Consider the following 27,216-nt stretch of genomic DNA (forward strand, 5'->3'; position numbering starts at 1 on the left):
CTTTAGGGAGGAGGTCAGAGACCTGGCCGTGTGGTGCCAGGACAACAACCTCTCCCAACATGATCAAGACAAAGGAGATGATTGTGGACTACAGGAAAAAGAAGAGGACCGAGCACGCCCCCATTCTCATCGACGGGGCTGCATTGGAGCAGGTTGAGAGCTTCAAGTTCCTTGGTGTCCACATCACCAACAAACTATCATGGTCCAAGCACACCAAGACAGTCGTGAAGAGGGCACGACAAAACCTATTCCCCCTAAGGAGACTGAGAAGATTTGGCATGGGTCCTCAGATCCTCAAAAGGTTCTACAGCTGCACCATCGAGAGCATCCTGACTGGTTGCCTCACTACCTGGTATGGCAACTGCTCGGCCTCCGACTGCAAGGCACTACAGAGGGTAGTGCGTACGGCCCAGTACATCACTGGGGCCAAGTTTCCTACCATCCAGGACCTCTATACCAGGCGGTGTCAGAGGAAGGCCCTAAAAATTGTCAAAGACTCCAGCCACCCTAGTCATAGACTGTTCTCTCTTTTACGCTGCTGCTACTCTCTGTTTATTCTCTATGCATAGTCACTTTAATAACTCTACCTACATGTACATATTACCTCCAATTATCTTGACTAACCTGTGCCCCCGCACACATTTTTTCATGTTTTTTTCTGTAATTTTTGGGTGTTTTTTCTTAAAACTGCATTGTTGGTTAAGGCCTTGTAAGTAAGCATTTCACTGTAAGGTCTACACCTGTTGTATTTGGTGCATGTGACAAATACAATTTGATTTGATTATTTAGAAAGCTCTGGTTTTTGCACTAGTGAAATGTCCGCAGGTCATATGAGACCGCAGATAATTGGAATGAGATATTTCTGGCAATCCAGCTATGCTGCAGATAGGTTTCGTATTATAGCCCCAGTACATAGTTTTGTCAATACACTTGTCAATGGTGATGATGAATTTTCACATTTCAATGTGGGTCAGTGGCCTGCAGTGAGGTGGGCTGGTTGGAGGGAGGAGAGAGGAGAGAGGGAGAGAGAAAAAAAAACACCACAGGTCCAACACCACAGACCAGAGCGCTCTGCTGCCTGGGCCAAATGTGTTCAGAATCCTGATCAATGCCTCTGGGATGATAAAAATGTTCTCTCTTTCCACTTATAACTCCAGGACTCTGCTCATCTGCTTTAATTTGTTTACAGGACTTTCTGTCCTCCTCCTTGGGTATTTACAACTGAGCTTATGTTGTGTAATATGTATTTATATTAACAAGTTCATTACATCTGTTACAGGTGTCTTAGGACAATATTGTGTCATTTATCATAGGCTACAGTAGCCATACTGACTAAAGAGAACACGTTTTCATTTTGTTTTTATTATCTCTCTGCAAAGGCATTCTAAATAATTAAAATGTGTAAAAAGCCTTTGTTATGAATCATAGCTAAAGGCTACACTTCACCTATTGTGATGTAGTTGAAAAGGACTCCACTAATAGGCCACTATGCGTCAACCCATAGAAATATGTGAGTAATGGTATTATCCCCATTGTTTCTTGCTTTCCTCCGCCTATCTAATTATAGACAGTGACACGCTGGCTGTTGCATTGCATAATAGTCTTCCTCTCTTGACTTCAGAACAGACATTTTCCTGTGTAGGCCCTCAGCCCTTCCTCTCGCGCACTGGGAGAGAACATCGGCCGCAAAGGACGCGAGTGAGCTGGAATGCTTTGACGTCAGTAGCAGGCCAGCGCTTAGAGCCGATCAGACAGTGAATGAATGCGCGAATACTGCAGAGAGGCGCACTCGCAGCATCGACCATCCATCCCTGTTGCCTCGTCCTTTCCGAGACATCGGGGCATACACACGCCACGCAACTGGCACAGTCAACAAGACAGGACGTCGGGAAAAGATTGCCAACCAATAGCTTTAAGATTTTAACTCCTCAAGTAGTATTGGAATAGAAAGAAGTGCGAAGCTGTTTACAGAGGCAGGTCGCTCCACAAGCCTCAAGGATAACGCATTTTCCTCGCAATGGTAAGTTATTTTTGTAACCTTTTAAGGTAGCAATATTCTCACTCTTTTAGCAATTTTAGCATCATCATCTTTGGTTATAATGTTATTGTCAGACTGCGGATGTTTACGACATGTCTATTTTTGTGCATTTCATCAGATGCGTAGTAGATGCGTATTTTGCGAACTCAGGACTGCAGTTGCGGAGTGGAAGTTTACCAGTCGAAAGCGAGTGTTTACGCTGGGCTGTTATACTGCTTGTATTAATGTCCATGGGGACAATTGTTATTTGCATTTTGATAACTAGCTAACATATATGCGCTCGCAGCTTTCACAGAAAACGACACTGACTCACTGATGATCCATCCATCCTCTCCAATACCCAGATTCCTATTCAAGTTTAGCTGAAACTTTTAATGCTTTAATGCATGTAAAGAACTGTTGATGTTCATGATAGATACTGTATTTGTGATATTGTTTGGTTCAGTGAATTCTGGATATTATATATCTTAATCCCATAATGAGAGATGATGATGATGATTGTAGTACAGGGGATGATGAGTAAAATGATTGTTCATGTGTTTTGTGTGTGTTGTCCTTTGTTAGGGGGGTAGCAAGTCTGGTGGCATCTCACAGTGAATTGTGTGAGCACTCATAACTCTGTAGCCTATTGTTGGTTACTGTAACAAGAGAGCTGCTTCCTGGCCTGCACCTTGTCTTTCTATTGCCTTGGCATCTCCAGGGACACCCTGGAGCACTGGTCAACTCTGAGTCATCACAGGACTACCAACCAGAGAGGGTGGACAGGAATACAGATGGGGTGATTGAATAGCAGAGGAAAGTCAAAGTGAACCAACAGAGTTGATAATTGAGGGAACAAGCACGGGTTTGTGTCTATACAGTCAGAGTGCATGTGTGTGTGAGGGCTTGTTGGCATGTGTACAAGTGACTGCTTGTGACCATCTTGACCTAATTTTTCTATAATTTTTTTGCGGGACGGAACAGATTGTCCCATGGGTCATGGGGAGGGCCTGGGGGAGAGAGAAGGGAGAGCAGCCAGGTCACACAGCCCTGCAGCAGTCAATCTCAGCACACAGCCTCTGTTAGTGCTCCGATCTGCTGCATAAGGGAACAGAGCATGTGCTGCTCAACACAACAACTAACTAGGGTTCTCGGTAGGCCTTGAGAGCCATGTTGTCCTCAACTCCGCTCTCTCATTACCACTAATAGGTGAAAGGACTGGATAGGTGTCCGTCATATTGATTTGACTGTGCGTGACCAAACTTTGGGCCCTAGTCATAAGGGAAGGAAGACGAGGATAGACTGATATGAGGGTATTTAAGACAACCCACTCAACACTGTACTTCCCCTCCCAATATAATTACAATTGTATTTCTATTAATATTAAAATGCTGTTCCATAGAAAGGGAGAGACAGAGGTAATGGAGGAGTTAAATATGTGATGAGTTTTTAAATGCTGGGAATGAGTGTGGAATCCACTTTTTTGTAAAGAGTGAATTGAGAATACAGAAGAGAGAGTGCTCTCATGTCTCTGCTCCCCTATTCCCACGGGGACCTCACCATGTTGAATATTGCATGATGGGAACAAGTGAGATGAGATCATACCTAAGGAAACCCCACTCCGTTCCTCCATCACCCCTCCCTCCATTTTCCCCTTCACTATCCTCACTCCATTTCCTCCTCCCTCCCTTTTCCCCTCTCCATCCCTGTCCTCTCACCCTCTACTCTTCCCTTTGATAAGAAACCGAATGAGTCATCCCCCATCCCCTTGAACCTCTCTCACTATGCTTCTCTCACATCATAATCCCACCCACAGCTGTACCCTCTGTGTGTGTGTGTGTGTGTGTGTGTGTGTGTGTGTGTGTGTGTGTGTGTGTGTGCGGCAGTGCATGGGTCCATATTCACCCTTGTCCTTGTGTTAAAGATGCAGTCTCAAACTTTTGTATAATTTCAGCCAGTAGTTTTGAAAGTGGTGGTCTTGAGCCAAATAGGGTCCCTGTTTTTTGTGTACTGTGTCATCCTATTGTGTACTACGTCATCCATTTTGTGTGATATGTTACGAATTTTGCAATTCGTGTGATATGTTACGAATCCAATTAGTGCGATATGTTACTAATTTCTTGTGCATAAGATCCCTGCGTGCATCTTTAAGTTTGGCACTTCTATTGTTGTATGTCTGGAATGTTCACTTAGGTAAAATGGCCTTTCTGCTCAGCTAGCACCAGGCAACAGCACAATAGATATTTTCACCCATTGGCTCAAGATGTGAGATCCTTTTTGTTTGCAAATAAACATGCTGAGTGTACTAAAATCATGATGCCTTGGCACTGTTTATTCGTGTGTGTGTGTGTACGTGCGCCTGCAGGCTTGTGGGTGTGTGCGTGAGAGTGTATGTATGTGTTATGTATGTATGTGTTAGCTTGTCGGTGTGTGTGTCTGTTTGTTTTATAACTGTAAAAGTAATCTCCCCAGCGGAAGCCTTTTCCCTGTGTGAACACTATCAGAAGGAAACAGTGTTGTTCCCTCCCTGCTCCCTAAAGGAAGCAGCAGTCTGTTTTATACCTGTTCTGCTTTGGTAACTGACAAGAGAAGCAGTGAAAGCCACAGTGAATAGGAGGGTGGCCTTATCCTTCACTCTCTCATTCTCTGTTCTCTCCTGTTCTCTTTCTCTCTCATCTCTGCCTCCTGTCTCTTTCTCTCTCTCACTCCCCATCTCTTTTACAGTCTACCACAGCACAGCTTGTCCACTGAGTGTTGTTTAGCATAACTGCTGCTGCATCTCTCAGATGGAAACATAAAAGCTCTATCCCAAGGACAGATCCTGAGGCAAGTCACACACATTGTGTGTGTGGCTGTGTTCATTTGAAGGCACAAGTGTGAGTTTGCCTTTCTGTGTACAGTATTTACTCTTAGTGTATGTATACACAGTTCAGCTAACAATGATTGATTCTAGGCTTGGCTGATATCCCAGTATATGGTATAACATTTTGAATTAACAATGGTATGATTTTCAATACTGTAAAAAAACACGTTATTTTTATATATATTTATTTATGCCACTGCTTCTAACTATAAGTTAAGTATAACTATAAGAAATCTAAGATGTGTCAAATAAATTATATCCAGCTCAGGGCTCCAGCTATGCATTTGGTTTGCTAACTTACTAACTAAGTGGCTAGATGTCAAGATCAAGCTTCTTGGTTACAGCAGTGACATTCAATATCCTCCTGGATCAAGATCCCTGTTGCTGAAATAGTTTTGTGCATAAAAACATTTTTTTTATTTGTATTCTTTTTTTGGGTCGGGGGCATGGCTCTTTTATATTTTTTTGTGGCGTAGCAAGCACCCCCACAGTTCCCGCTAGGCAGGTGCTGCGCCACTGCTTATAATATAAGTTAAGTATAACTATGAGAAAGCTAATCTTTTTTTTGTTTTTAAAATAGTGCCCCTTGTGTGCACTTCTGGTAATACTGTGTACCCCAGTATGGTACAGAAATGGTATGATGGTATGAAAATCTGGATACCACCTAACCCTAATGGATTCCCAGAATGTTTCAGGTAGGTTAGCTATAAGTTTGGTTGTCCAGCTTTGCAGTTTTGTAAACATCCCACTTAAAAAACCTTAAAGAAACAGTTTAGCTGTAGCAACATATTACAGTTGAAATATGAAGATACACTGTCACGTTTCTTTAGCATTATACACAAGTTATGTGACTGTTTCTTGTTGGAGAGGGGGAGCGAGAGAGAGAACGAACTCCATTGACCTGCACACATCAGACTGTGGGTAGGTCAATAATTAGCAGCATTGATTCCTGCAGACAGAGCTCTGTGTCTGTCTGCACATGCTCCTCTAAGGACTCTGCACTGAGACACATGTGAAGGCTTGCTCTCTCTCCAACCCTGCTGCTTCTCTGCACATTTTAAAGGGAAACTGCACTTCCTGATTTGGCCTTGTTTTAGATTTGGTTCATTAAGAAATGCGTGTCTTGGTATCGGGGTCTGGTTTGATGTGGGTGTGTTCGCAAGTGGGAAGAGTTTGCCAAATTATTTAGCTAATTAGCGTCAGCTGGCAGGTGTGTGACCGTGGCAAAGTTTGTTTGACTTTGGATAGCATTTCTCCAGGGCTAGTTAGGGACCATCAATAAAATTACACAATGTAAATAAGACAATATTTTCATGTTGCTCACCTTTTAGTTTTCTCATTAAATGCTTTCAATATTTGTATATGAATTTCTACAATTTATAGTTGGTTTGAGGTTTTTAAGTCATCGAAATTTAAAGCTATTGGAATTTTAACATATTGTCCCATGTATATTGTGTAATTTACAGAGGGTCCCTAACTAGCCCCATAAGGATACCAAAGTCAACCCAAATTTACCACGGGCATCTGCACTCCGAATTGATGATTACTTGTGTGCTGCCAGCTGTGGGTGCTGGCAGGATTTAACCAAACCCAACCTTAATTTACGTTGTGATGCAGTCATGATCACAAGTCTCACAAAACTCTGTTTTGGAAGAGACTGACTTTATGACTCAAATTATCCTATTTACACTTTGTAGTCAATTTTGACAGTAAATAAATGTTTCTGACTCATATTGATGCCACATACTGTTTTATAAATGAGAAGTTGGTGTTTAGGAGCAGTTGCTCTTTAACCATTGTCACACACACACACTTGCACGAACATATGCCCACACACACACACACACTTGCACGCACGCACGCGCACACACACACTTGCGCGAACGCATGCCCACACACACCCCCCGATACACAAACACACACTTGCACACACACACACCCCGATACACCCACACAAATTGTGATATCCCATTACAGATATTGATTCATACCATTTTTGCAGGATTGCTGTTATCTGACTCCCTGCCACTAACTCCCTAAACACACTCAACATCCATAGCCTTTATCCCTTCCAACCTTGTATCTGCCACCCTCTTCCATCAAGCCCTTCCCCAACTGTATCTGTTTATTCTAGCCTTTCCTCTCTCCTGTCCTGGCTATTATCCTCACAGTTACGAGTATCTATGCCTAGAGCACTACAGTAGTGACGCCTGTTCTGTTGTTCTTTTTGCCTCCTTTCCCGTTTCCTTCAACAGTTTCCTTGGACCGTTGCAACTTGTGAGGCACAGAGTGTACCTACACTGCTAATGCTGTCCATTAAGGTTGCTTGGGTGTTTATGATGCCATTAGGGGATTTGAGATTGTTTAATGTCATAAGGTGTTACAGAAAAAGCTTTTTAGTTGTCCTCTTCAACTGTCTGTGTTTGTCGATGAGGCTACTTCCTGCTTGATGCTTTCACTCCCTTATGTTGATAGGAACACTTCCCTAACCTGTCTGTCAGGTCACTATGTAGGCCCACTGTACAAGAACGCATATGTACACACGCGCACACATGTGGGGTCAATGGCGGGACAGACTGTGTGAGCCAGGAAATGTTGGCAACAGTGCAGCCAGGAAATGTTGGCAACAGTTCTGAAGCTTAAATTCTCTATTGCATAAATGTTGACAATGGCTACTATGACTACAAAAATTAGTTTCGAGATTGTAAAGGTAGCTTCTGTTCATATTGTAATATAGTTTGCACAAATGTATAGACCTCTACAATGAATAGCTTGATGAAAGCAGTTGCATAATGTGTGATGTGAAATGTTTGTGTCACCGTAGCAGTACTGTAATGTTAAATCTGTCAGTGCAGCCTTTATTTTGGCAGTCCACCCACTGAGCACTCAGTCTGTACCACTGATCTGAGCACTTACACTCGAATAAGGAACCTAGCTGCAACAGACTGCAGGGCTGAAGAAATTGCAATACATTGAGATATATAAGGATCAAAGTATTAAGGAACAAAGGTTTTATTTTATTTCAAACACCACATTTCACATACCAATCTGCACAAAACCCCTCCTCCATCTTGTTTGATATCAAGCCCAACTCTGTTTCCCATCTCTGTTTGTCCAGGTAATGCATCAGTAGAGAAAGCCTCCATAGAGCTTCAAGACCCTTCCAAGGCCCCTCATCCAGACTGAGACTGTCTCCAGCACCGACACACCACTCCCCTCACCCCGTCTTCGCCCCGCCCCACCCAGACATGGCTGCCTCCAAGAGCGGCTACGAGGGCAAGATCGCCGGCCTCTATGACCTGGATCGCACGCTGGGTAAAGGCCACTTCGCTGTTGTCAAGCTGGCACGCCATGTCTTCACAGGCCAGCTGGTGGCAGTCAAGGTGATCGACAAGACCAAGCTGGACGCCATGGCGACGGGCCACCTGCTGCAGGAGGTGCGCTGTATGAAGCTGGTGCAGCATCCCAACGTGGTGCGGCTCTACGAGGTCATCGACACTGCCAACAAGCTCTACCTCATCTTGGAGCTGGGCGATGGAGGAGACATGTACGACTATATCTTGCGCCACGAGGGCGGCGTGGCTGAGGACACGGCTAAAGTTCACTTTGCCCAGATTGTCCGAGCAATCTCCTACTGCCACCGGCTCCACGTGGTGCACCGAGACCTCAAGCCAGAGAACGTGGTGTTCTTCAGGCAGCAGGGAACGGTCAAGCTGACAGACTTTGGCTTCAGCAACCTCTTCAAGCCTGGGACCATGCTGATGACTAGCTGTGGCTCGCTGGCCTACTCCGCCCCAGAGATCCTGCTGGGAGAGGAGTATGACGCTCCGGCTGTAGGTAAGACAAATGGGGGACCGGGACGGGGGGGTGTCTGGGTGGGCAGGGGGTCTGTCTGTCCATCTGGTTGTCTGTATGGCTGGCTGGCTGTTTTCGTCATAGGAAGGGTCAAGTGATGCGAATGAGATGAGAGAAATGTGAAGAGACTGCTCCATAAAATAAATAGAACATTGTTTGCGTGTGACCTATTTTGCAGACAAATACATGATTCACAGAGTTTTTAAAAAGTCTGTCCATAAGACCACATATATATAGATTCAGGTCCCTCTAAGGCTAAGCCATTGAGCTACACAGAATTACCATAAATCCCCTGAGACCAAGATAAAGCTGGAGAGAGGAACATGGGTGTGTCTGTGGTACTGCCTGTGGGTCTATCAGTCAGGCAGGCATTCCTCTAGCTCACCCAACACACACACACACACACACACAAACACACACACAAACGTGAACAGATGGACTACTCTCTGGGCTGCATAGAATCTGGAATGGAAATGTAATTTGCGTGTGGATGGGCGGTGTGGTTGAAGCAATCCACACACTGCTTTAATCCAGGCCAGGGACAGTGAAGCTGTGTACATGCAGGGCTTAAAGCTGGAATATTTAATGGGGAAACAGCCATGTCCGTTTGCGATATTACAACAACAAAAGTTACTGCAAACAACAAACACAGTTTTTTCCCCCCTCTGACATCATTGCATGCGCAATAGAAGTGCACAATATGTATCACACATTTTTTTTAACCTCAGCTTGGCAATAATTACAACGGTGGTGGGGTGGCCAGTGGCGCTGTTTCCCCCTACTGCGGATTACATCTATAAAGCCCAGAGCCAGGGGGATAGTTGTCTCTGTGTCAGGATAGGAGGATTGTGGGTTGCCACTTAAAGTTCAGCCTGTCTGCCCACTGATGTTGTTTTTAATCTGTTTTGTTTGCCACAGACAGACAGGGTTGTATCTGGATTTTTATTCAATGAAATTAAATTAGTGGAGAGTAGTGCAGGGAGAGTGAATGAACTATGAAGAGATACTATGCCTTCAGTCCTGTAGTATTCCAAACCTAAGCATGCCCCAAATACACACTCCTGTCCTGCCCCAGAAATGAACACGTGGCTGCACCTCATTCACCTGAACTCGTTGCTACAGGTTAATCGCCATCACACTGCACACTGCCCTATCCCATCTGGACAAGAGGAATACCTATGTAAGAATGCTGTTCAATGACTATAGCTCAGCATTCAACACCATAGTACCCTCCAAGCTCATCATTAAGCTCGAGGCCCTGGGTCTGAACCCCGCCCTGTGCAACTGGGTCCTGGACTTCCTGACGGACCGCTTCCAGGTGGTGAAGGTAGGAAACAACATCTCCACTTCGCTGATCCACAAGGGTGCGTGCTCAGCCCACTCCTGTACTCCCTGTTCACCCATGAGTGCGTGGCCAAGCACGCCTCCAACTCAATCATCAAGTTTGCAGACGACACAACAGTAGTAGGCTTGATTACCATCAATGACGAGACAGCCCACAGGGAGGAGGTGAAGGCTCTGGGAGTGTGGTGCCAGGAAAATAACTTCTCACTCAACGTCAACAAAACAAAGGAGATGATCGTGGACTTCAGGAAACAGCAGAGGGTGCACCCCCCTATCCACATCAATGGGACCGCAGTGGAGAAGGTGGAAAGGTTCAAGTTCCTTGGCGTACACATCACTGACAAACTGAAATGGTCCACCCACGCAGACAGTGTGGTGAAGTTGGCGCAACAGAGCCTCTTCAACCTCAGGAGGCTGTAGAAATTTGGCTTGGCACCTAAAACCCTCACAAACTTTTACACATTGAGAGCATCCTGTCGGGCTGTATCACCGCCTGGTACGGCAACTGCACCGCCCACAACCGCAAGACTCTCCAGAGGGTGGTGCGGTCTGCAGTCAGTACAGGTGCATCAAAGCTGGGACCGAGAGACTGAAAAACAGCTTCTATCTCAAGGCCATCAGACTGTTAAACAGCCATCACTAGCACATTAGAAGCTGCTGCCTATAGACATAAACTAGAAATCACTGGCCACTTTAAGAAATGGAACACTAGCCACTTTAATACTGTTTACATATCTTGCATTACTCATCTCATATGTATATACTGTATTCTATACTATTCTACTGTATCTTAGTCCATGCCGCTCTGACATATTTCTGAACTGTCGGAGCTAGAAGCACAAGCATTTTGCTACACCCGCAATAACATCTGCTAAACACGTGTATGTGACCAATACAATCTGATTTGATTTACTATAGAATTTATAGTTGAGACTGTTCTCAAGCAGCCATGTGACCCATGCAGGGCTGGTAATACAGACTATAGTCATACTGACTGGGTTGTATGTGGTGTGGTGCTGGGAGTGTGCCAGCCCCTAACTGGGTCAGACTCCTCTGAGATCCAGCTCTAGCTCACCCTGCCAGGTGCCAAAAGCTAAGTGGTCTGCCCACTGCAGAGGGACCGCAGGGGTTTAGGCATGTGCACTGAAACTAAAGACACAACCACAACACAACCACCACATTCACCAGTACATGGCTACAACCTCCACACCTCAAATAGAGACTACTGTAGACAGGACACTTGTGACAGAATCACTGGAGCTACGGTATACTCTGATCAGTCCTATGTGTGTCACTGTGGGCACATGCAATCCTGCTTGGGCAGTGCTCACCTACATTTGTAGTGGAAGCTCAAGTAAATCAGAGCAGATTTGTTTTATCCCTCTGGTTAATATGGGTTGATTTAACCAGTTAATCCTCAAACACATCTGGCACACATTTTAGTAATTAGATCAAAACAAGGTTATCGGTTTGCAAGGCAGTGGCACTACTGTAAAATCCCAAATATTTTGACCTATTGCACGTGGGTGCCTTGGTGTTGTGTGTGCGACTGACCAGTGGCAGTCTGCCCAGTGGGTTGAGGCTCACAGTGGTATAATCAGATTGTGTGGCATGCTGGGCACTGCAGTGCCTGGCACAGAGACAGGTCCCATTCCCCACCCAACATACGGCACGGGTCAGGTTTGGGGCATTAACCTGGTTTGAGCCCAGTCAATGATGACCTAGTGATTAGAGCCCTGTCTGAAAAGAGCCTGGGAAACAACTCACACCTACCCATGTGGCTGAAGAGACCTTGTTTCTAGTATCAACTTGTCCCTGATGTTATCTGACAGGCTGTTGAAGTCAAGCTGGGACAAGGCCTGCAGACTGTGTGTGTGTGTACAGTGCCTTCGGAAAATATTCAGACCCCTTGAATTTTTCCACATTTTGTTACATTACAGCCTTATTCTAAAGTGGATTAAATAAAAATTAAAATCCTCAGCAATCTACACACAATACCCCATAATGACAAAGCGTAAACAGGTTTAAAAAAAATTGCATAAGTATTCAGACCCTTTGCTTTGAGACTTGCAATGGAGCTCAGGTGCATCCTGTTTCCATTAATCATCCTTGAGATGTTTCTACAACTTGATTGGAGTCCACCTGTGGTACATTTGTTTGATTGGACATGATTTGGAAAGGCACACACCTGTCTATATAAGGTCCCACAGTTTACAGTGCATGTCAGAGCAAAAACCAAGCCATGAGGTCGAAGGAATTGCCCGTAGAGCTCAGAGACAGGATTGTGTCGAGGCACAGATCTGGGGAAGGGTACCAAAAAATGTCTGCAGCATTGAAGGTAGAGTGGCCAGACGGAAGCCACTCCTCAGTAAAAGGCACATGACAGCCCGCTTGGAGTTTGCCAACAGGCACCTAAAGACTCTCAGACCATGAGAAACAAGATTCTCTGGTCTGATGAAACCAATATTCAACTCTTTGACCTGAATGCCAAGCGTTACGTCTGGAGGAAACCTGGCACCATCCCTACGGTGAAGCATGGTGGTGGCAGCATCATGCTGTGGGGATGTTTTTCAGCGGAGGAACTGGGAGACTAGTCAGGATTGAGGCAAAGATGAACGGAGCAAAGTACAGAGAGATCCTTGATGAAAACCTGCTCCAGAGCGCTCAGGACCTCAGACTGGGGTGAAGGTTCACTTTCCAACAGGACAACGACCCTAAGCACACAGCCAAGACAATGCAGGAGTGGCTTCGGGACAAGTCTCTGAATGTCCTTGAGTGGCCCAGCCAGAGCCGTGACATGAATCCGATCACACATCTCTGGAGAGACCAGAAAATAGCTGTTCAGCGACGCTCCCATCCAACATGACAGAGCTTGAGAGGATCTGCAGAGAAGAATGGGAGAAACTCCCCAAATACAGGTGTGCCAAGCTTGTAGCGTCATACCCAAGAAGACTTGAGGCTGTAATCGCTGCCAAAGGTACTTCAACAAAGTACTGCATAAAGGGTCTGAATACTTATGTAAATGTGATATTTCAGTTTTTTATTTTTGATACATTAGGAAACATTTCTAAAAACCTGTTTTTGCTTTGCCATTTTGGGGTATTGTGTGTAGATTGATGAGGGGGGGAAAAAACAATTTAATCAATTTTAGAATAAGGCTGTAACCTAACAAAATTTGGAAAAGGTCAAGGGGTCTGAATACTTTCCGAAGGCACAGTATGTGTGTCTACACCACAGATATCCTATTACTACAGGATTCTATGGTCTAGTCTCTGTGACTTAGTCATCTAAAGATGACGCCTTTAAAAGCCATGGATGGAGCCTGAGTCAGAGTGTGATGTAGTATTTCCACAGGTTACCTGGGTGGTTGTGTACAGTTACAGGATCACTGAATGAATATTCATTAGTTCAGCATGCTCTTATCCTGGTCCACTAATCAGGTGCTGGTGTAATCTACTCATTAGGCCTTAGTGACAGAGTGGCAGCTGAGCGAGGCAGCTAGCTCACTGAGGCCCACTGCCACTATACTGCCATGCAGCCCTGTTGTGATAACACAGCACAACACAACACAACACAGCAGGGTTGGGGTTAACTCCATTTAAATTCAGGCAATTCAGAAAGTAAATTGAATTTCCAATGTAAGAATTTCAAACTACTCTTTGAAGATAAATGACACCTGGAAGATTGGAGTGAATGGACAGAATGTAAATGCGGTTGACCCCAGCCTTGCAGCTCTGCAGAACACTGCCAGGTGTGACATGTGCGTGTGAAAGAAGAGCTTAGAGATATGATACTCCATCATATCCCTCTTTCTGCACAGATGCAGGTTGTGGATAATGCTGAGTAGCTCTGAGAAAGAGATGTCCTTTCTGTACTGAGAAAAGAGATTACCTCAGGCCATGGGGACATGAGTCATAAACTCCTTTATAGCACACTGTGTATCACTCGTACACCTATGATACAATATACAAACACAAATGTACGACCACGTATTAAATATTTGTACAGGGTGTATTGGTATTGTGTGGGTTATTGTATAGGTGTGTACTGTATGAAGCTATGAATGGATCCCCAGGGGCATTGAACTGAGTGCAGCATGACTTTCTAAACACAGTGGTCATATGATGAGGCAGAGAAAATCAGAAGCTTGTGTGTGCAGAGCCATGCAGCAGTACCAGACCCAGGGCGATGGGACAGGGGCCTGTTCTGTGTCTAACACATGGCTGCTATATTACATTAGCCAAACAAAGCAGTGTGGAGAAGAACAGATAGTCAAATACCATCTCAGGCCCTCTGTCTTGTCTTGTGTCTAGGGCTATTTAAGTAGAACTCGTCTGTCTACCTGGGTTGTGCCTAAACAGACCCAGTCACATGGCATACTCAAAAGCAGAGGAAATCTACATGTAGAGTTGAGGAGAGTTGCAGCACGTAATGCTTGTGATTATGTGCTTTCAGATAAACTATTTTCATTCATCAGTCTAAAGTGGGTGTAGTTTCCTTTCTCTGATTCACCCTTACCCCATTCCATGACGCGTCACTACATGGTGATTCAGTGATTTAGTATGTTCCTCTCATTCAGTCCTAGTGTGACAGATTTAGGGAGAGAGGAACAGATGGGGTGAGGTATCGAGGTAGAGGGCTCTCTTTATTTACTCTAGGACAGAGCATTTCCTCTGAGCGAAGGACCGAACACCATCTGGTAGGATATTTGACAGAACAGAGAAAAACTACATTTCTTGGTATTTCATTACTTTAACAGAACGTTTCCTAAAAGTTCCAACTTGGTTACATTTTAATTTCAATTTTGGTAATGTACTAGGAACGTTCTCCAACTGGTTTGACATTGGGAATGTTCTCAAATAGTTCAGAGAACATTAAGAAACAACATTCTTCTGTTGGAATTTCAGTACTTCATCATAACGTTTCCTCATGGTTCTATTTACAGTAATGTCTCAAATTGTACAAGGACGTTAAGAAACAACGTTCTTCTGTGGGAATTTAATTACTTCAGCATAACGTTTCCTACAGGTTTTCTCATGGTTCTATTTAAAGTCATGCTCTCATTGTTCCCAGAACGTTAAGAAAACTTTCCATAAAAACCACAATAAAAGTTTTAGTAACGTTCAGAGAATGTTATTTAAAAACATATACATTCTGTTCTCAGCATCAACAGAACTCTTTCATCTTGTTAAGTGTGTTCAGGTGTGTTGGCCGTGCCCACCAATTGGCCACAGCTGATATTAATGAGTGCTTGTTTCGATTGACGTGGGGTCTGTTTGAATAGACTAAAATGAACAGCTTTGTATGCTTAAAAAAAAATGCATACAAGCTCCATCCTGGTGGCGCACTGGACTAATTCCATGGATAAAGAACAGAAGAATATAGGTTTGAATCTCCCGAGTGGCGCAGTGGTCTAAGGCACTGCATCGCAGTGCTAGCTGTGCCACTAGAGATCCTGGTTAGAATCCAGGCTCTTTCGTAGCTGGCCACGACCGGGAGACCCATGCGGCGGCGCACAATTGGCCCAGCGTCGTCCAGGGTAGGGGATGGAATGGCCGGCAGGGATGTACAGTGAGGGAAAAAAGTATTTGATCCCCTGCTGTACATTTGCCCACTGACAAAGAAATGATCAGCCTATAATTTTTATGGTAGGTTTATTTGAACAGTGAGAGACAGAATAACAACAACAAAATCCAGAAAAACGCATGTCAAAAATGTTATAAATTGATTTGCATTTTAATGAGGGAAATAAGTATTTGACCCCCTCTCAATCAGAAAGATTTCTGGCTCCCAGGTGTCTTTTATACAGGTAACGAGCTGAGATTAGGAGTACACTCTTAAAGGGAGTGCTCCTAATCTCAGTTTGTTACCTGTATAAAAGACACCTGTCCACAGAAGCAATCAATCAATCAGATTCCAAACTCTCCACCATGGCCAAGACCAAAGAGCTCTCCAAGGATGTCAGGGTCAAGATTGTAGACCTACACAAGGCTGGAATGGGCTACAAGACCATCGCCAAGCAGCTTGGCGAGAAGGTGACAACAGTTGGTGTGATTATTCGCAAATGGAAGAAACACAAAATAACTGTCAATCTCCCTCGGCTTGGGGCTCCATGCAAGATCTCACCTCGTGGAGTTGCAATGATCATGAGAACGGTGAGGAATCAGCCCAGAACTACACGCGAGGATCTTGTCAATGATCTCAAGGCAGCTGGGACTATAGTCACCAAGAAAACAATTGGTAACACACTACGCCGTGAAGGACTGAAATCCTGCAGCGCCCGCAAGGTCCCCCTGCTCAAGAAAGCACATATACAGGCCCGTCTGAAGTTTGCCAATGAACATCTGAATGATTCAGAGGAGAACTGGGTGAAAGTGTTGTGGTCAGATGAGACCAAAATGGAGCTCTTTGGCATCAACTCAACTCGCCGTGTTTGGAGGAGGAGGAATGCTGCCTATGACCCCAAGAACACCATCCCCACCGTCAAACATGGAGGTGGAAACATTATGCTTTGGGGGTGTTTTTCTGCTAAGGGGACAGGACAACTTCACTGCATCAAAGGGACGATGGACTGGGCAATGTACCGTCAAATCTTGGGTGAGAACCTCCTTCCCTCAGCCAGGGCATTGAAAATGGGTTGTGGATGGGTATTCCGGCATGACAATGACCCAAAACACACGGCCAAGGCAACAAAGGAGTGGCTCAAGAGGAAGCACATTAAGGTCCTGGAGTGGCCTAACCAGTCTCCAGACCTTAATCCCATAGAAAATCTGTGGAGGGAGCTGAAGGTTCGAGTTGCCAAACGTCAGGCTCGAAACCTTAATGACTTGGAGAAGATCTGCAAAGAGGAGTGGGACAAAATCCCTCCTGAGATTTGTGCAAACCTGGTGGCCAACTACAAGAAACGTCTGACCTCTGTGATTGCCAGCAAGGGTTTTGCCACCAAGTACTAAGTAATGTTTTGCAGAGGGGTCAAATACTTATTTCCCTCATTAAAATGCAAATCAATTTATAACATTTTTTACATGCGTTTTTCTGGATATTTTTGTTGTTATTCTGTTACTCACTGTTCAAATAAACCTACCATTAACATTTTAGACTGATCATGTCTTTTGTCAGTGGGCAACTGTACAAAATCAGCAGGGGATCAAATTATATTTTCCCTCACTGTAGCTCAGTTGGTAGGGCATGTCGTTTGCAACGCCAGGGTTGTGGGTTCAATTCCCACGGGGGGACAGTATGAAAAATCAAATAAAAAATAATGTATGCACTAACTGTAAGTCGCTCTGGATAAGAGCGTCTGCTAAATGACAAAAAATAAATAAAAATAAAAATAATAATCTCACTGATGCCATGTAATAATAATAAAAAAGTGTTTGCATGGTTCACACCTAAGGAAATGAATTTTCATTTGTTCTATCTGTGCTTGGAATTCAAAAAAGTTTACCCAAAATAAGCTTGCAGTGTTATTAAAAGTTTTTGTAAAAGTAAAAAAATAAATAAAATTTAACACTGAATGTTGAAAGGAAGTTATTAAAAAACCTCCAAATAAATTATAGTTTCCGTTCTCAGTGTCAATAAAACCTCCCAGGAAAATGTTCAAGGTACCAGAGTAAAAACGTTCTCAAATCCTCCCTGCATCCAAAAAATAAACATTTCCAGAACAGGCGACATTTTCACTTCTGTTCTCAGAATGTTTAAAATATGTTATTTTACCGGTCAGGAAACGTATGGTTTCGTTCTCACAACCAATGTGAAACCAAAAACATACGTTCCCACAACTTCTAAGGAAAAACCTCTGCCCTCATACAGCAATCAGTGCCATGGGGCATTCTGGCTATCTGTCGGATGTCATTAGCTGAACCTTAACTTAAAAAGGCCAGCTATTCACGTTCTACCCTTTTGAACACACATTATGTGGATGTATCTCAGTGTTCAGGAGTCATCAGCAGAGAAAAGGCTAACTCCAGTTAATATGATACATATTGGGCACACATAAATATGATTCATTGGACTGTGCTTGATTAAATATGGCAACTCAGCCAAGGGGGGGTTATTTGCTTTACGATCGAATGCTCATTGCTGATTTTCACTTTTCAACTCCTGTTTACCTTCCCTGGGCTCAGAGACGAGTGATGATGATAATTGTGCTTTTGACAGGGTAAGAGTTGAAGACAGTGTTTGTGCTTGTTTAGCAGCAGGTGATGTGTGTTGTGAGTGCAGCATTGCAGATCTGTCAGATCTAATATGTGGTAAGAATATGTGGAAATCCCCAGCGGATTGAGAGAGGGAGCATCGCATTTTGAATTTGCTGCTGTTGTATAATGGAGGTGGAGAGGATTGTGTGTGTGCGTGTTCATGAATGTATTTCTGTGTGAATGTTTATAAATGTGGGATAGATATGGTAACAAGGCAGAGAGAGTGAGGGTTATTGTTTTCACTGTCAAGAGCCCTTTGGGACAATGGTAACATGCACTCAGCAGGCAGCATAATCTCCTCTGTCCCAGCATGCAGCTGTGATGACGCCCACTGTCCTGTCCCAGGATTCTGTTCTGTTCAGGCTGAGCCGTCTGACTGTCAGTCAGGGGAATGTCTCTAACACTCTCTGCTTAGACCAGCTCACACTCCTCTTCTCTGGAACAATGTACAATGAACTACGTTGTTTTCTACATATGTGACCGACCGGCTCGATTCAGTCTTATGTAGCAAATTATTTTACATTGGGTAAAAGTAGAGACTCAGAGCTAGAACATGGTATATCATACACTGCAGTTGAGGAACAATGGGAAAGTAATTCTGCTTTGAAAGTTGATTAACTTGTAACCCCACTTTTGAGAGAATGGCCTTGAATGTTTTGGTACACCTACTGGAGAGCTCTTCTTTGTCTACACCCATTCAGCATCGTTCACACCCTCTTAAGCTTTAGCCCCACCCATCTCTTTTTAAGGATTCACGTGAGGCCATGTACTAAACAGAGTAAGGTAGTGTAGTAAACAACCAAAGTTTTCAAGACTAAAAGTGGTGAAAGTAGTAGCAAAAATACACGAGTTCTTGGCCTATATCCTAATCTGACTATGGTGCAGGTCATGTTGTTCTTCACATTACTGTCTCTGGTAAACACATACTATATCAAATAAAATCAAAATGTATTTGTCACATGCACAGGATACAGAAGGGGTAAACATGTACAGTGAAATGGTTATTTGCATAGTAGCAATATCAAAAATAGGAAGTGTCCAGATAAATATCTTATAATCATTAGATGATTCATATTTACAGATGGCATACAAGTTTGTTATAAAGGCACATGAAAGTTCACATGTTCCAGAAGGCATTTCTGCCAAAAAATGCATTTTGATTAAAAAAAGTTTACGTTCAAATGCCTCTCCTGTGAAGTAGTGACGTGCGACATACACCTAGTTTCCTGAAACGAGTCACATATGCCGTTTGTGTGAGGATAATTATCACACTACACACAAAAAAATTAACTTTCCTGAACAAAGACAGATTCGTCCGTCGGACTGCCAGATGGTGAGGCGTGATGCATCACTCCAGAGAACGCATTTCCACTGCTCCAGAGTCCAATGGCGGCTACAACTGACACCACTACAACTGACGCTTGGCATTGCGCATGGTGATCTTAGGCTTGTGCTCGGCCATGGAAACCCATTTCATGAAGCTCCCGATTAACAGTTCTTGTGCTGACAATGCTTCCAAAGGCAGTTTAGAACTCGGTAGTGAGTGTTGCAACCGAGGACAGACAATTTTTATGCGCTTCAGCACTAGGCGGTCCCGTTCTGTAAACTTGTGTGGCCTACCGCTGTTGCTCCTAGACATTTCCATTTTACAATAACAGTATTTACAGTTGACCGGGCAGTACTAGCAGGGCAGAAATTTGACGAAACTGACTTGTTGGAAAGGTGACATCCAGTCATAGGATGCCACGTTGAAAGTCACTGAGCTCTTCAGTAAGGCCACTACTGCCAATAAGGTCTATGGAGATTGCATGTCTGTGTGCTCGATTTTATACACTTGTCAGCAACAGGTGTGGTTGAAATAGCCGAATTCACTCATTTGAAGGGGTGTCCACATACTTTTGTGAATATATAATGTATCTTAAGATTAATGCACTAACTGTAAGTCGCTCTGGATAAGAGCGTCTGCTAAATGACTAAAATGTAATATATGGTATTTGAATCAGCCCCTTTATTCAGTAAATTGGGATTACATATTCGATTCACCATCTCTCTCACGTACTCTCTCCAGTGCTCCTATCTCTATGCACATGACTGAGAAGGAGGGAGGCTTATTTTCCTGGAGAGATAGATCTTGGAATGGAACCATCCCGAAAAAGATTAGCTCTCTGTGGCCAGCCCCCATGTTCCACAGCTGCTCTCTGCTCTCTACTTGTGACAGGTCACACACTGTTCTGAGTTGTTCTGGGTGCAGGATGTTCTGAAAGCGCTTCCAGAGACCTTGTGTTACCCCGGCCCTGAGGAAGGGGAGAGGGGAGGAGACAGGAAAGGAGTGCACCGTGCAGGCTGAAGAATGTCACTCAATAAGAGCAGAGCAGAGCCAGATAGATAGATCGATAGAAGGCTCTGAGCAGGGCCTGTGTCAGTGTGGGTGAGAGGTTGTCTCTGTCTGCTCCCTCCAGGTTTCAGGCTCCAGACCCGGTCTCTGACACTGTGCCTGGAGGAGGGAGAGTTATGTACTCACACAGCTATCTGGGACAAAGGCCTGGATCTGTAAACAACATCAAACACTTCAGCTACTGAAACTAGCCTATTGAGGAACTAGTTTAAATTAGTATGTGTGTGCGTACTCACTTTACTCAAGTGTGACAGGGTGTTTCTGTATTGTATCATATGATGACTGTATGCATGGTGTTTGTGTTACAGATATCTGGTCGTTGGGGGTGATCCTCTACATGCTGGTGTGTGGACAGCCCCCTTTCCAGGAGACCAATGACAGTGAGACGCTCACCATGATCATGGACTGTCGCTACACCGTCCCAGCCCATGTCTCCGCAGACTGCAAAGAGTGAGTACCACCCATCACCTCCAGAGTTAGGCCCCCAGCTCTCACACATCCATGCATTGACCTTAACACGGTGTCATGTTATATGACAGGCACAGTGACCTATATACAATGCAGTGAGAATATGTCATATGGTTTTATAATTCTGTCAGATGCTGTGGTTATATGACAAGAATACTTACACACATAATAATCATGATGCCAGTCAGTTGTCAGCTTTCCGTGTTTCCGAATGCAATGCCCCAACCTGTCCTACCTCAGTCTGCCCCAGCCTAGATCATGCCCAGAAACGATAAACACATGGGAAACCAGAGGTGGAGTGAGAATCTTATCAACCCCATGTTGCCTATCGCCCAAACTCTAAACCTCACAGCTAACTGACAACCTTGTACAAACAGCCTTCTGGACACGGTGTACCCTGTGATCATTGGCTGTTTTTGTCAATTTTACATTTACATTTTAGTCATTTAGCAGACGCTCTTATCCAGAGCGACTTACAGTTAGTGAGTGCATAGATTTTCATACTGGCCCCCCGTGGGAATCGAACCCACAACCCTGGCGTTGCAAACGCCATGCTCTACCAACTGAGCTACACAGGACTGTGTAGCTACATGGGGGCAAGCCAATCACTGAATAGGGAATACAATACTGAAAGTTGATTTGAGGGGACCAGCCAACCAGTGGGTAGAATAAAGAGATAAAGGGAAAGTTCATGTCAGGCATTCTAGGAAACTGAGTGAGTTGGCTTCAACCCATGCTGTATTGGATTGGTATGGGTACTATCAATCCCTGCATACCTAGTCCATTCCACATCTGACCCCAGATCTCACCCCAGCTCTGGTATCTATTAAAGATCAATCTTGACAAAACTGTATTTGTTTTAAAAGAGATCTATTAGCTGAGCCCCTTGGTAGCAGTGCTATTTGTGGTTGAGACTCAAGAACACCCCTGCAGCCCCTGAACCCCAGACCAGAGACCTCGCAGATCTTGCGGTTCTGAATCAGATGATTGTGCCTCAGACATCTGGATGACTGGCTCAGGAACAGTTCCAAACATAGAACCTGGGTCACATGACCAGGGCCCTGATGAAAGCTCCTTTAATGGGAAGATGATTCCTTGCTAAACAGAACAGTTTAGTCCTGCGGACACCATCAACTGAGCGAAAGCAGAGACCTCTCTCTCTCTCTCTCTCTCTCTCTCTCTCTCTCTCTCTCTCTCTCTCTCTCTCTCTCTCTCTCTCTCTCTCTCTCTCTCTCTCTCCACTCTTAATTTGTATTTAGTGCTTTACTCTACAGTAGTGTTGTGAGATATGCATGGGTCAGTTAGGACAGTATGTAAATTATTAATTTCTATAAATATTTAAGTAGTTGTATGAATAGGATATACCAAACAACAACAGCATTATTGGAGGTTCAGAGAAACATGGGTACTTACACAATATAGATGGATTTAAGGGCAAATTGAACATTTCTGATAAGGGCATTGGGGAGGATGGAGCCGTTAGTCTGATTTGGTGATCCTGGTTTTACATGGTTAAACCACGTAAAGACACGCGCACACACAGACAGACACACTATGCCATGCCTCTCAGCAAATTATCTGCCTGGCCCTGCATGGATGCACATAAAGACTGTCTGAGGTCTGCAGGCGCTCATAAATATATGAGATAGACAGTTTGATCTCATTCCCTCTCTTATCACAGAAATATGGGGTTATGTGCTTTGCCTGTCAATTACTGAATCCGTGTACATGAGAACTTCACTCACTTGTACTGGTGTTCCAAAAGGAGATATTTATATATAGTATCTGGTCCATAGAAGATGAATTCCCTCTCTCTCCTCTCTCTCTCTCTCTCTCTCTCTCTCTCTCTCTCTCTCTCTCTCTCTCTCTCTCTCTCTCTCTCTCTCTCTCTCTCTCTCTCTCTCTCTCTCTTTCTCTCTCTCTCTCTCTCTCTTTCAGTCTGATCTCCCAAATGCTGCAGAGGGATCCATCTAATCGTGCCTCCCTGCAGGAGATCGAGAACCACCCCTGGCTGCTAGGGGTTGACCCCTCGCCAGCGGGGCACAGTGCCGCCCCCCTCACCTCCCATCGTAGCCTGTCCCCAGAGGAACACGAGGTCATCCTCCAGGCCATGACCAGTGGCAATATTGCAGACCGCGATGCCATCCAAGAGTGAGGACTTCTCTACATCTCCCTCTCCTTCCCATATTCTCTCTATCCTCTTCCTTTGTACTCTGCCACAGATCTGTACGTTTTTCAAGCAAGAGAACTTGGTGAAATGTGTTATGGATGTAGTTCATTTTGATAGTTAATTTTTTATTTTAAGTGTATACCAATCATTGTGTTGCACCCAGGGCTCTAGAGGCGGACCGATACAACCACATCACAGCCACGTATTACCTGCTGGGGGAGCGCATCCTGAGAGACAAGCAGGAGCAGCCCAGCGAGATGCCCAAAGTCGACAGTGCGTGGGCCGAGCCACCACAACTCCAGTAAGACCGATTAACATCCCTGACAGCCACAGTACATACTAGGCCACTAACTGATCATGAACACTACTAATGTCCCTGTTTCTTCTATAGGAGGCCACTGTCTGAGCCTCTGGATCTGGAGCAGAGGGGGCTCCATGGACTGCTGCCTGGCTATCCCCGCCGAGGGGTGTCAGAGTCTGGGGACTTCCTGGCCCACAGGCCCCTCCTGCTCCAGCCACAGCCAAGTCGCACAGAGAGCCCCTTCCCTGAGTACAGCACAGGGCCCTGCCTGGGGCTCACCCTGTGTCCCCCACCCCCTGATGAACTCCTGCAGGTCAAAAGCCTGGGAGCCCTGCAGCTGATCTGTGAAGAGGATGAGGAAGAAGAGGAGGAGGAAGAGGCAGTCAAACCACATGTTGGACTTCATAATATTCAAGCACTGCCTCACATAGTAGGCTTGGTATCAACCACAGGGTCTACAGAACAGTCAAGTCCCATGCTCTCAGCTCCAGAGGCTCCACAGAGGCACCCAGTCAGAGTAGTGCCAGGTCAGGGAGAGGAAACAGACCTGTTGGGCACCTCCGTGAAGGAAGCACTGGAGACAGAGAGGGGGGAGAGGGACAGGGAGCAGCAGGACAGGGTTTCCAGCCACAATAGAGATATGGAGCCTGACCAGGTGGCAGCCAGACAGGAACAGGGTATAGTGGAGTCAGAGGAGAAGCCCATGGAGGAAGGGGACATGTCATGTGACCCGCTGAGGCTAGGTAGTCATGTGACTTCAGACCAGCCAATCAATGGTTTAGAAAACCTGGTTCAGACCATGGTAGATAGTCCACTAACCCCTAAAGCTCATCCTCCATGCCTGCCTCGCCTAGGGCGGGTGCAGTGTTGTCGGGGGCAACGAGAGACTCCTAGCCCAGACATCATGGAAGGGGAGGAAGACACTATGCTTGAAAACAACAACAACACCACAGAGTCCAAGCCTAAGCTCCTGGTGCAGGGTGGGGGGTCCACCCCAGGCGCTTCACCCTGCTCTCTGCCACGTAACCACTGCGTGGACCTGGGTCCTGATGGGGTGGAGACAACACGCAAGGTGGGTGGGCCTGGAGGAGAGTCTGAGGGGGAAACGCCGGAGGAGCTCCAGTTGGAGAGATCCCACATTCCACCACAGGTTCCTCTTGGGGTCAGAGAGGCAGGGACCGACCCTGCGGTCAGACTGGATCCTAGGAAGGGGAAGAACGTGAACCTGCGAGACCGCCTGCTGCAGTTCCCCCTCTGTGAGAAGGCCCTGTCCTTCAACATCCAGCCCACCTCCAAGGAGAAACTCCTGCCCTTCGCCCAGTACAACTGCTGCCACGTGCTGTAGGCGGGGCCACCTGTAGATTTACCTCCCTATACCTCCCCACATCACTCACTCACTTTATGGCCTGGCCACGGGGCACAAACTAAGGGTCCTCAAGCCCCTCCAGACAGCCTCGCACCAGGCCCAGAGCCTGTCACCGATCCATCTAGTTCAACACAAAACACCAGAGCAGTCTGGGTCCTGCCTGAACTAGAAGTCTGCATCCGACCTGAACTGAACTATCTTACTGTGACCTCAGACATTTTCTAGCCAATTCTTGTTAGATCTGTGTAGCCCTTACCTCGTTATACTTAGCATCTACTGCTGCTTCCTTTATGAGAAAATAACTCAACTTCTTGTGCTGCTACGTACTGAAGTTTATAAACTGTTTTTTGTGTAGTCTACTTAGACTATCACTATATAGTATATAGCTTTGTATTGATTGCTATTTTAAAAGCCCTTATCGTAGCTCTTCATTTTGCACTAGCTTATCTAGAACTGAGCCCATTTCAGCGTATGGTATGTTGTCACTCTGAGGCCTGCTAGTACAGTGCTATAATTGTAATGTCTAGCATGAAGATGATGCATGCTGTAGAGGGGACAGCTACACTCCCTGCCTCAGCTGCCCGCCTACATTAGCTCAGCTAGCGGACTGATGGAAGTGTTGATGCTATTGACAATGTAGCTGGAAGCATGGTATCATTTAATGCTGGGGGTTACATATGTCAGTGGTGTACAGTCGCAAGGTTTGGGATTTAAAGTGTCTGTAATGCAGGGGGAGCAAAATCTGTGAACAATTTTTGGACAGGGTTTAATATGAGACTTTTGAAAATGGACATATTGACTACGGTAATGCAGGTCTTCCAGATTGTTTGTGTGTATATGTACTTTATTTAAAAATCTTTAATCGTTATTCTTACAAATACTATTGAACCCTTTTATTTTATCGGACAACAGTTTTTTTTTGTCATAGGACAAATCGATAGGTGCGTGATTATAACTATTTTGTGGTATCTAAGTGTGACAGAATGAATCAGTCTCATGAGTGATGACAGATACTGTACATTACCCTGTATTTAAATCCATATTATTTACCACATATGCCTCAGTGTACTCTGGGCCGTTAAACAAACAAACAGTGTCCCTGCATATTGTTGTTGGACTCGCCTGGTGATTTGTGTATATATGTATTTTGTCTGTCTATTGTTCTGAGAGTACATACTGTATACCTATACATGCTATTAAGAGATACCACTTGATCAAATCAGAAATCCTAATCTAGATGGGAACTAGCTATTATGGAAAGAAGAAATGTTATTGTAAAGTGTTATTGTACGAGAGTCCTCAGAAAGCTGTGTTCTTTCCCATCAGTGGGAACCATGGAACAGTGGGACCTGGAAGTCCCACGCTACTTTATGAGAGCAGAATTAATGGCATACTTTCAGACCCCTCGTTGTGGAAGAGAAGAGTGTAGTGATGGACACCGAGCACTAACCTCAGCTGGCACACATTCATATATGATATGGACACTTCTTCCTCCCCTGTCTCCTTCCTCTTCTGTCATTGGACGGGACGGGACGGGGGGGACGGGTGGTCTCCATTCCACCAACCAGCTGTCTCCTCCTCCACACCTGGCCTGGAGTTACTTGACCTGGAAAGTGTCTGTCTGTCTGTCGGCCCATTGACCCTGATTTAAACTCTGACGATAGGGCTGGATTCAATTCGTAGCGCAGAAGATCAGCGTTGTAGCACGGTTGAAATGTAAATGTATTTTTCGATTGAGCCGACATATGCAGCGTTTATCGTGGAAGCATTGCATTTAAAATCTGCGATTGCTACATCCATTTTTGGACTTTTCAATTGGTGATATACCCATTGATTCTTGAAGAATATAACTTATAAATGCCTAATGAGCTTAGTTCAACTGTTGTACCCCATCACAATCCATATTTTAAGCTTTTTTTTACCCCATTGTTTGTAAACAAACACTGTATAGCTTCAAAACATGGTTTAAACTATCATTTTAATCTCATGGCTGGTCAGTCCTTGCATTCATAGCTCAGTCTATGAATTCGAGAGTGCTTACATTTCTCCAGCCCCATCCCTCAGCTGTTTACCAAATCAGTGGTGGGGTGGCCAGTGTTGTTTGAATGACAGATTTCACCATTTTAAATTTCAATCATGCTATAATGCTGATTTTTAGCGCTACGGGTTGACTCCAACCCTAGGTCTCGATGAGATTAATTTATTTTTGTATTTATTAATTAAAATGGATTAAACCAGA

At 44.8% G+C, this 27,216-nt stretch overlaps 1 protein-coding gene across 1 annotated transcript; it reads left to right on the forward strand.

Moving 5' to 3' along the window:
- The first annotated feature begins 1,649 nt into the window (after positions 1-1,649).
- Positions 1,650-27,216, forward strand: snrkb (SNF related kinase b). The gene is made up of 6 exons (XM_041837234.1): positions 1,650-2,020; positions 7,999-8,717; positions 20,981-21,122; positions 23,079-23,291; positions 23,474-23,611; positions 23,702-27,216. Exons 2-6 carry the CDS (start codon positions 8,129-8,131, stop codon positions 24,954-24,956), a joined length of 2,337 nt encoding a protein of 778 aa, XP_041693168.1. The 5' UTR covers positions 1,650-2,020; positions 7,999-8,128; the 3' UTR covers positions 24,957-27,216.

Source organism: Coregonus clupeaformis, chromosome 19, assembly GCF_020615455.1.
Source record: "Coregonus clupeaformis isolate EN_2021a chromosome 19, ASM2061545v1, whole genome shotgun sequence".
In the NCBI taxonomy this organism is placed as follows: Eukaryota; Metazoa; Chordata; class Actinopteri; order Salmoniformes; family Salmonidae; genus Coregonus; species Coregonus clupeaformis.

Excerpts from the sequence above, each read along its gene's own strand:
- snrkb (XM_041837234.1), top strand. The coding sequence starts at position 8,129 with ATGGCTGCCTCCAAGAGCGGCTACGAGGGCAAGATCGCCGGCCTCTAT. Across the intron at positions 23,292-23,473 it reads GACCGCGATGCCATCCAAGA|GGCTCTAGAGGCGGACCGAT; the intron begins GTGAGGACTTCT and ends TGTTGCACCCAG. Across the intron at positions 23,612-23,701 it reads GCCGAGCCACCACAACTCCA|GAGGCCACTGTCTGAGCCTC; the intron begins GTAAGACCGATT and ends TTTCTTCTATAG.